Raw genomic sequence first — 10,081 nt, 5'->3', positions numbered from 1 at the left:
CCCGGCAAGAGCCGGGTGGAGCCATCAGCAAAAATGCTGCTCCTCGTCAGGGTCCCAGGAACCAGAGGCAGCGCTGGTGGGTGGCTCAAGAGGCGAGTCCATGTTTTCCTCGTCCTAGGTTTCTGCGAGGTGGCCATGATGGGGCAGAACCACACCACGTCTGCCCCATCTTTTATGTGCCCCATCTTTTATGAATAATGTCCCCAGCGGACTTTGATAAAATGGCAATGGGATTTGATCCCATCATAACTCCAAGTGAAGATGTCGAGATAGGGAATGATGAATGGATGCGAGATGCGGAGGTCAGACTTTGGATGGAAACCTCGAGCCCTGGAGGTGATGCAAGTGTCAGAGCAGTGAGCGTTGCTCAAAGAACCAATATCAGAAGCACCCATAGTGCAGAACGGGCACGTTGGGGAAGCAGCAGGGCTGCAGGCAGGCCAAAACCACCCGTGGGCATCGCCTGCAGTGAGGTGTGGTGATGGGGTGACAGGTCCTCACCAGGGGCCTTAAGGCCTTACAGGAGATAGGCAAAGACCCCCACAGCCTCCCCTGCCCAGCTGCAACCCCAAAAGTGACTGGAGACCGGCACTTCCTCACCGGGCTGACAGCCTCCCCGTTCCCCCAGACGCTTTGTTTACAGCTGTGTCTAAAATAAACGTTGCCTACTTTTTTTCTTTCCTTTTTTTTTTACTCCTGTTATTCCTGCGGAGCAAGTTGGATTCCTTTCTGACTCACGCCTGATTAACTAACTTCCAGCTGCATTATCTTTCTTGTTGCTGCCGATGCACAAGCCAGCGCTCAGCACGACTTGCAGATCCCAAGCTGAGTTGGCAGCGCTGCCGCTTACAGAAAAGGATTTTTTTCTGAGAGTTGGGGATTCTTTTATTAGTATTTTATTTTATTTTTTAAAAGAGAACACGTGCTCGGCTTTCTCGGGAAGCATGGCGGGGGACACACCCCTCAGCAATCCCCCCAGGCACCCCCGGCGCTGAGGGGGCTCGGCGGGGAAGGGCCCGAGCGGCGCCTCCGGGGCCGGGCACCAGGAAACGGGGCCGGGGCAGGAAGGGGCCGGGCGGGCACCTGGCGGCCGGGGGGAGGCCCGGGGGCGCCTTACACAACCGGGCGGCCCTTGCATAAGCCGGGGGCGGTGCGGGGAGGGCGGAGCGGGGCTCGCCGCCCCCCTGCTGCAGCGCCGCGGCCCGCCCCCGGCCCGCCCCGCCTTCCCTTCCCGTCGCCGTCCCCTCCCAGGAAGGAGCCGGAGGAGTCGGCGGCGGCGGCGGCGCCGCGGGCCCGGCATGGAGTAGGGGCGGCCGGGGGCCGGCGGGGGCATGGAGCTGGGCCCGGGGCCCTGCGCGCTGCCCCCGGCCGGGACCGGCACCGGGACCGGCACCGGTTCGGCAGCCGGGGCGATGGCGGCGGCGGGTCCGTGCTCGGAGATGCTGCAGGTGGCCGAGGAGGCCTTCCGCGGCGGCAACTTCGAGCTGGCGGCCGAGATCTACGGCTCGGAGCTGGCGGAGCTGCCGCAGCCCGAGCGGGGCCTGTGCCTCCGCCGCGCCGACGCGCTGGCTCGGGCCGGCCGCATGGCCGAGGCGCTGGACGCCTACGGCGCGGCGGCGCGGCTGGCGCGGCTGCGGCCCGACGAGCTGCGGGAGCTGGCCGAGAGCTTCGCGCTCAGCATCCGCGACAAGGAGCTGCGCCTGCCGCCCTGGGGAGGCGGCGGCGGCGGCGGCGGCGGCGATGGCGAGGGGCTGGGCGACCCTGCCTGCTGCCGGCCGCCCGAGCTGTTCGCCTGCCCGCTGTGCCGGCGGCTGCTGTGCGAGCCGGTGACCCTGCACTGCGGGCACACCCACTGCCGCCGCTGCGCCGAGCCCGGCGACTGCGGCCGCTGCCACCGCCCGCGGCGCCCCGCCGAGCCTTCCTCCGCCGCCTCCGCCGCCGCCGCCTCCCCGCCGTCCCCGGCCGCCCGGCCGCGGGTCAACGTGGTGCTGGGCAACCTCCTGCAGAAGTGGTTCGCCGCCGAGAGCCGGGCCCGGCGGCTCCGAGCCGAGGGCGACGCGCTGCGGGAGCGCCAGGAGCTGCTGGCCGCCCTGGAGAAGTACAACGAGGCGCTGGAGATGGGTGAGCCGCCGGGGAGGGTCCCCCCGGCGAAGGGGTGGGGAGGGCTGGGGGAGCGGAGAAGTTTCGGCACCAAGTTTTGGGAATGAAAGCGTGTTGTGTGTCCCCCCCCCCCCACCCCCAGCACCCAGTCAGGGCGCTGCTATTTTTGTTCCGCTGTTATTTTCGTGGTGGTGCTCGCTCTGGAAGGTGCCTCGCGTTCAGCCGCCCGCAGCTGATGACTCATTGCGCAGCGTTTCTAGAAAATCCTCCCTCCGTGTTCGTGGGGAAACCATCTTCTGGCGGAGGGTACGCGGCCCTGGCTGCGCTGGGCGCCGCCGCGACCTCGTGGAAGGAGCCGGCTGGTGGAGCAGATGCGTGAGCGCCCAGCCACGCGCGGCCGTCTTCTCAGCAAACAGTGTCTGTCGGAAGCAATAAAACATCAATAGGTGTGCAGGCCCGGAAATAAATCTTCCCGTCTTATGCTGTGGCAAGAAAAATCCGTGATTCGACCCGTAGAGACCAGCTGCCTGTGTTCTGAGCGTAACCTCCTCAGGCATGCCGTAGTTCTGCACGCAGAGCGCTCTCCAAAGAGTCAGGATTTAGATAAAAATGCCGTATCCTGCCTTCCTGCCCACCCAGACATGTGGCAGCCCCCGTTTGCCCAAGCTGGGTTGTTTTGGGTCCCTACTCGCTGGGTTGTAGCCTGGTAGTAGTGCTGGTGTGCGTGCGTGCGCCCTGCTCACTCGCCTTGAACGCGGCGGGGGGCGGCACGGCGTGAGTGGTGTGGAAAATGCATGAGGAGGCACGGGGCTGGGGGGAGCAGGGATCTCGGCAAACCCCCTGGGATCCTCCAGGCTGCCCACCGTGGGCATCTGTCTGCTTCAGCTGGGGAGGAGGGGGAGAGTGAGGCTCTGCCGTGCTAACGGGGATGAAAACCCATGGGCAAATCTCTTCACGGGGAGACGAAGCAAGAAGGCAGTGGTGCTTCTCCTTGGTGGGAGAGCTCCTTCCCTCCTTTCAGCAAAACTGCTTTCCTCGCTCCTGGTGTTGTCACCCAGCGGCAAAGGACTGAGATGTTCCCCATTGTTCAGCTGGTGGAGAGAAACAAACGCACCACAGGGAGAAACACGCTGTGGAGAGAAACACACCGTTATGCCCTGGCACGGCTGCATTTCTTTTGCCACGGCTGCCTGAAGGGCACCTGAGCGGCGAGCGCTGCGTGCAGCACAGCATGCCACCACCCCGCAGCTGGGGCTGGCCGCAGGAGCCGGTGGTTGTGCTGTTTTTTCCACTTCTGCCGTCAGATGTGGCGAGTGCCGCGCGCTCCTCGCCCGCTCTCCGTAAAACTATTACACGGTTTAGCTGAAGTAATCTCTGTTAAAGTAGGGCAGGACGGAGAGCTCGGGGAGGAAGGTGAAGCGGAGGGAGGGGAGAGGCTCGATGTAGGTCACTGTTGGACGCAGTGAGTTTTCACCAAGGCAGCCTCTTTAAAAAAAAAAAAAAAAAGAAAAGAAAAAAAAAAAAGAAAAAAATATTTGGGTTCTGGCCCCGCTGCTGGGCAAAACAGCATCTTGTGGGTGAAGCGAGAGGCTGATGTGGATTTCGGAGAGTTGTTAGCGGCACGGGGAGAGGGAGGTGCAGCTGGAAGGCACGTGCGGGGAGGACGCAGCGTGGGGCCGGGGGCCTGTGTGTGCTGTCCCTGCAGCACGTGTCCCCAGCCCTGCCTGCTGCGGGGATAACAGTGATACCGCGGCCTTCGGGGCACAGCGGGAGCCTGTTCAGAAGCTCCTCGCTCCGTAAGCGGGGCCGAAGCTGCTTCATACGGTTTTTCGTTGTTAAATGATAATTGGGAATGATGGTGGGCATCTTGCCAGCTTTTGAAGCCCTAAGACTGGAGGCTGCCATGAGGTGACTTCCCAGGAGCGGATCCAAGTCCCCACAGTCAAAGGGCAGGTGCCCCCACTCCATCCCCCAGACCGTGACCTTCCTTCGTGTCCCATGTGTACCTGCTGTGGTTCCTCACAGGCCAAGCTGCTGTCAGAGCATGGCTCTGTTTCAAGCTTTCTCCACCTCTGGGCATTGCTGCCGGGAGTCCCGGCAGTGGGTATCTTCGTTGCTTTTCCGAAAGCGGAGCAGAAACTGAAAGACACATGACCATGTGGGTTGTATGATTGCCGTACAAAGTTACAAAGTTAGGAGGACTCCAGGCCTCCTGATGTGTGGTTCGGTGGGGTTTTTACTCATGTTTCCCTGCTCTGCCCATTGCATGTGCCTTGGTGTGACAGCAGCTGTTGTCTCAAAGCGAGCTTTCCGCCTCACAGTTGGCTCTGTCGTTCTGGTTGCGACCTTGTGTCTTCTGGTCTGAACACCAATCCTTGAGGTCCCCTGAGCCTGCTGTGAGCAGGCTGGGCTGTAAAAGGCCACTTGGGGTGGTCTTCCCTTCTTTCTGGCAGCATCTGGAGTATCTGCTCCTATCCGCAGGTCTAAAAAGACACCCGCGGCCTTCAAGTTGTCGCCTTTTCCCAGTGAAACCAGTCAGTCTCCAGTGGAAATGGCTTACTCTTTGCTGCAAGTATGTTCATCTTCTGTCCTGAACTGTCAGATTTGGTGTCCCCGCTGCTTCTGTCTTTGTTCTGGTGGATTCTGCTGCGGGTTCAGGTGTGGGTGTGGGTTTTTTGGTGTTGCTGTTGAGAAAATTGGCTTTAGGATTTGATCCTTTGAGAAGCCCACAGCTTGGTCGTTTCCACCGCTTTAAACAAAGTCACTGGCTTTTTCCCTGCCACAGACGTTGGAATAGATCTCTGGTTATTGCAAGGTATCTAATTACCGCTCCTTCAAAGCAAGCACGTGTCAGGCCACTTGAAAGGAAGCGTTTGTTTCCAGCTGGATCGCTCTGGTGCCAAGCTTTGTGCCGTGCAGCCATCGCAATATCGAGCGTTGCCATTTGGGCAATGCCCAGCGTGCTGGCTGCTCCCCAGGGAAATGAGGCAGGGGTATCAGAGGTGGGTTTCCTCCCTGCCACCCCTTCTCTTCTCCCTGGTTCTCTGACCTCATGGGCTTATGTGGGACTGTGTCTGGGGGTAGTACGTTTGTTTTGTGTGTGTGCAAGCCTACAGACCCTTCAAGTGGAGGGAAGCTAGATCTCGATGGCAAATGAACAGGTGTTTTGAGGATGTGCTTTTGAGCGCGTGGTTTCTGTCCTTGTAGGAAGCGAATCCCAGTTTCAGAGGTAGCAGGTGGCTGTTGCTTAATGGGGAGATAACGAACAGGGCTTTTCCCAAGTAACGTGTGTAACTTTATAGGGCTGGAGACTGCATCACGGCGGGGGAGGGACACGGCAAGGCGGTTCATTCTCAGGGAGCAGTATTTATCAAGAAATAGGCTGTCTCGTGCAGGCCAGGCGGGAGCTCGTTGCACATTTTGTGCTAGTCTGCTGGCTTTAAAATTAGATTCAGCACAGATCTGAAGGAGACCGTGTTCTTCTCAGGGTGAGAGCATGCTAGTAAGCAAACAAACATAGAGACCGTAAGGGGATTTGGGTAGTGGTGACTCATTCCTTCAGCTGCCGATCCTCTGTGCCTTTCTTCCTACTGAGGCAGCCTATTAGCATCCCATGCCTTTCCTGTAAATAAGCCTGAAAACGCCTGCTCGGAGCGCGTGGCTGCAGCGGCTCCAGCCTCCTGCACCAGCTTCAGCAGAGCTGAGGTTCTCCTGGGGGGGATTGCCGATGCACACAACCACTCAGATTGCCCAGCACCTTTGTTTTTAATCCCCCCAGGGGTTCAGAGTAAGGCTGTAGGAGATAACTCCACCATGCTTTTCAACCTTGGTGAAGGACGGATGGTACAGGTACAAGGGGGCTTTTTCTTCCCGAGCCCACAGAGAGGGCCGCCTTGCCTGCACGTCCCCATTTCCCGTGGATGAAGGGCTGAGGAGACGAGTTCATACGCAGTCCACCTTAGTATCTTCAGGGGTGGAGAGCAGCGTGCTGGCCCTGAGGCGTGGGACATGGTGAGAAACAAAATGTGGGCACTTTCCTGGGCTTTGGTGGGAGGAGGAGGCTCTGCCTCTCTTGGGTGAGCCTCAGTGGAGAGACGTTTCTCCCTTTTCCTCATCCCAGTGGAGGTTCACCAGAAATTGGCCCGATCCAAAAGGAAACTTAATGTGGCCACTCAGCACTAATTTATTTTGTGGTAAAGCCATTCATGGAAATTTATCTAGCGCCTGCTGAATTCTCCCTTGGTAAGAATTCAATTACGGGGGGGGGGGAACAGCAGGCTGGGAGGCAGCAGAAAAGAGCCATAAAGGGAGAACCAGGCATGTGAGGATGACGTCCCGAGCCAAACCGTGCCTGCTCTCCAGCAGATGCAGCCTTTTCGGACAGCTGCTCAGCGCCAGTTCCCGCTCTCCAACCCTAGCGTGCTGTGCTTCACCTCCGTGGGGATGTTGGGGTAGAGCACCTGCAAAGCAACCTGGTCTTCTTGACCTTCACATCTCCTCTGGTCTGTACGTGCAGTTGTTCACGACAATGTCTTTGCGTACAAGATCAGTTGTGCCACGCTGCTGGTGTAGGTACACAGGCAAGTCATAGGTGTTTTTGGCTTTCCATCCCTCCTCCCTGTAGTTCCACATCAGTACAGAGGATGCATTTTCACTATCATCGGCTTTGAGACTTAAAATATGTTAACAAAGTGCAGATTTTGGAGCCCAGACTTTCTTCGCTATAGAAGTGTGTGTCTGTTCCAGTGTGCTGGGCCAATGTGAGGTTACCCCTTTGCAAGCCAGGGGCAGGGTCTGTTAACAGAGCTCATGTCTGTGCCCCAGGTTGGGTCCGATTTAGTAGGCTGGGTATGGTTTTACATCAGTAACTGTTAAATGAGAGGGGAGAAGTAAAAAGATCTGTGCTGTAAATTGAAAAATAAGTGTGTCTTGCTGTGCCTTTTGACCTCCTATACTGGCTCTCAACCTGTTACAGCTGCAGGCTTTCTTGTTTTAAGTGACGCTTCGGTGCAGGCTGATTCAAGAACAGCTGCCTTGGGTTTTCCTGCTAGATAAAAGCGGAGTTGTGGGGGAATACTGCTTCACGGGGAGCACGGCGTGGGTGAACCGAGAGCAGAGCATTCCTGGAGCTGGGCTGAGTGATTACAGCGATGAGTAAGAAGGCTTTGGGCAAGTGTTCTGCCGTGTTCCAAAAACGATTTGCTGGGGTGTTTGCCTTCTAAGCCTGCTTCTGAGTTTTTTCAGATAAGGGCAGAAAAAAGACGGTGCAGCCTCCTTTTCGTGGGCCGGGGCAGCTTCCTGGCGCTGCCACGTTGCAGGAGTGGTGGGTGAAGGGTTTGATGTCTTGGTTGTGAGCGAAGGTCAGAAGAAGCAAAGAAACTACGGAGTCCCCTCTCTGCTGGGGGAAGCTGCTGAAGTGTTTGTAGAACGCCACACTATAAAAATATTTTATAGAGATGACTGATGCCACAGGACACGTTCTATTAACTCTGTCACTGTTTTCTTAGGACTTGTGCTCCTTAGTGATGTACGTGCACTGAAGAAGCATCGTTCAAAGAAAACAGCTAGAGATCATTCGCAGACCACATATTTGAATCGTGTGTTAGTACGCTTTAATAGTCTTTTCTGGTCGGTGCACTATTTCTAGAGGGCTGCTGTCAAAGATAAGGTCAGCTGTCTCTCAGATGTTGTTAAAAAATAGATTGACCAAATCTTCTTTCCTCAGTGTCTTGAGAACGCTGCTGATTTCCAGTGGTAAAGAAATAAGCCTCTTGACTTTGTACCAGCCATTATATAAAAGAAACAAAACACAAAGTGGGGGAGCTGGTAGATGACTGTCATGACTCTCAGAATGGCAAATAGTTCAGTCGTTTTAATAATTTATCAAAAGAATATCTAATTTTATAGCTACTGAAGGAAAGTATGACTTCTAAATGAAGAATGAGAGGTAGTCTTTTTGAAATTGCATGCTGCAAAAGATAGTAGGTGCTTTCTTCTTGGATGATCTGTGCTAAAAAAAAGAAACTCTACCATCCTTTTGTAAAAGCATCTCTTGGAATCTGCCCAAATTAAGCATGTCCCCCAAACCTGTTTTTTCTGTCTTACATGGGCACAAAAATGTGTAAAAGTAGGCATTGAGATTACCTGGAAATTTTTGAATAGGGTGAATGTTATTTTGAAGCTTAAAATATTTTGCAGGCTCCCCCCCCCCCCCTTTTTTTTAAACTGAGGTAGTGCTTGAAAAATAGTAGTGAATGCTTCACATATGACACTGCTGGAAACCTGTGAAGTGCTTGGGAGCAGGAGCTCGTATTACTCTTGATTTGCAAAGAGCTCACAGCTTAATGCTTAGATCCCGTTGTTGGATCTCTGACAGCGCTGTCTGCTTGCAGAGGGCCTGCAGAAGGCAGGGGCTTTGCAGGGTTGCAGGACCAGGGGCAACGTGAGACCTGGGCATGGTGAACGGGAGCATGTCCATGGTGGCCACCAAGGGAAGGAGGCATGGTGCAGTACCCTAGGCAGTCTTTGAGTGTTTTTTTTTTTTTTTTAAATAATGTTGCTCGTGTAACTTAGTGTACTACTTAGGATAGCTTCTCCCCTCCTGCCCTCTGTGTATGTTATCTAGCTGTAATTTCTTATAAATAATTGAGCTGCTTCCGAAATTCTTGAAACTTTCTCACGTGTAAACATAGTTCCCTCTCTAGGATTGCTCAAGTCTCTTCAGCATATTCTCTTTTCCTCTTACTGTTTAAAATAAAGTGTCTTCTGCTTTTGGAAGAAGACATCTATGAAAATGACTTGGGCTTCCTAATCTGAAAATGAGTAGGATACTTCATCACTCTTCTTCTCTTGTACAGATGTGTTACATGATCTGCTCTGAGGACAAAAGCAGTGGGGTAGTAATTGAGAAACAAGAAGGTCCTTCTTGCAACTTGCAGAGAATCAGAAATTCTAGGCTGAAATAAGCTTTAACTGGAAAAAGAGAAGGTTACAGAGACTTGAAGAGCAACTGGTAGAAATGCGGTTTTTATACTGGTGGTGGCTAAAAGGGCAACTAGGTAATCACCTGTAAGGTCGTGTTATGATAGCATATCTCACTGTAAATCGATCTTGTTCTCTGTGATTGTGGCAGACCTAATTGTCTGGTCTTGCTTGGCAGTGAGGCACAAGGAGTCTCAGGAGTCTCTGCAATCACGGACTCGTGTGCACCTCGCGCAGCTGCCCATTTGTATGGGGCGTTCGGCCATTCACTTGAGTGTTTTGAAGATCGGTTAAGGGTTTGACCGCTTGGGTTTGGTTTGTGTTAGGTTTGCTTGTTGTATTTCTACTTTAATCTGTTATCATCTTGTTTTGTACCTGCTGTTTGAGAGGGTACTTCAGTTCTGAGGCTGCTGTCCTCTCTAAGAAAGGGCTTTGTTAGGAAACCTTGCCTGAACCCCAAACTAAATGCTGTGAGAGCTAGTAAACATTGAAAATGAGTCACATTTGTGTGCTCAATAGTTTTATTATACTAGTGCCAAGCAGCCACAGATGGAGTTGGGGTATGTCACCTGAGGCAGTGCTCAAATGTCCAAAAGGTAGAGTGGAAACCGAAAATGTGACGAGGTGGTGTTGATTCAAGCAATTAAAAGTGGGAGGGAGTAGCGTGCATCTAGCGAAAACGTGGAAGGATTAGGATTTTGATAGGTGGTGTGGATAATGTGGTCTGTTACATTTAGCTGTATGCCGGGACGTTCTTGAATTGAGGACTTGTGCTGTACCATGAAATTCGCCACTGTAGTTGGTTTGTACGCAAGGTTCTCATTGGCTTTACACTCGTGGGAATGCAAACGAAGCCGTAGGTTAATGTAATTGGTTTGACATGCTTCTGCCTCATTAAGCCAGAGGGACAATCTGAAAGTCTGGGCATGAAGCTAGCTGTACCTTCTTTATGGCAGCACTTCTTCCAGGCAGCATACAGCTTCTCTTACAGTGTTTCTCT

The 10,081-nt window shown here is 54.1% G+C and overlaps 1 protein-coding gene across 1 annotated transcript in view; it reads left to right on the top strand.

The window, feature by feature from the left end:
* Positions 1-1,230: 1,230 nt before the first annotated feature.
* The window catches only part of LONRF2 (LON peptidase N-terminal domain and ring finger 2), a 34,646-nt gene continuing 25,795 nt past the window's right edge, over positions 1,231-10,081 (top strand). Inside the window, exon 1 of the mRNA XM_083820176.1 lies at positions 1,231-2,121. Coding sequence (XP_083676302.1) covers positions 1,332-2,121 — 790 coding nt within the window. The 5' untranslated portion in view covers positions 1,231-1,331. The remainder of the gene's footprint in view (positions 2,122-10,081) is intronic.

Source organism: Anser anser (genome assembly GCF_964211835.1).
Source record: "Anser anser genome assembly, chromosome: 1".
NCBI lineage: Eukaryota > Metazoa > Chordata > Aves > Anseriformes > Anatidae > Anser > Anser anser.
This window is presented reverse-complemented; position numbering and strand designations above follow the sequence as displayed.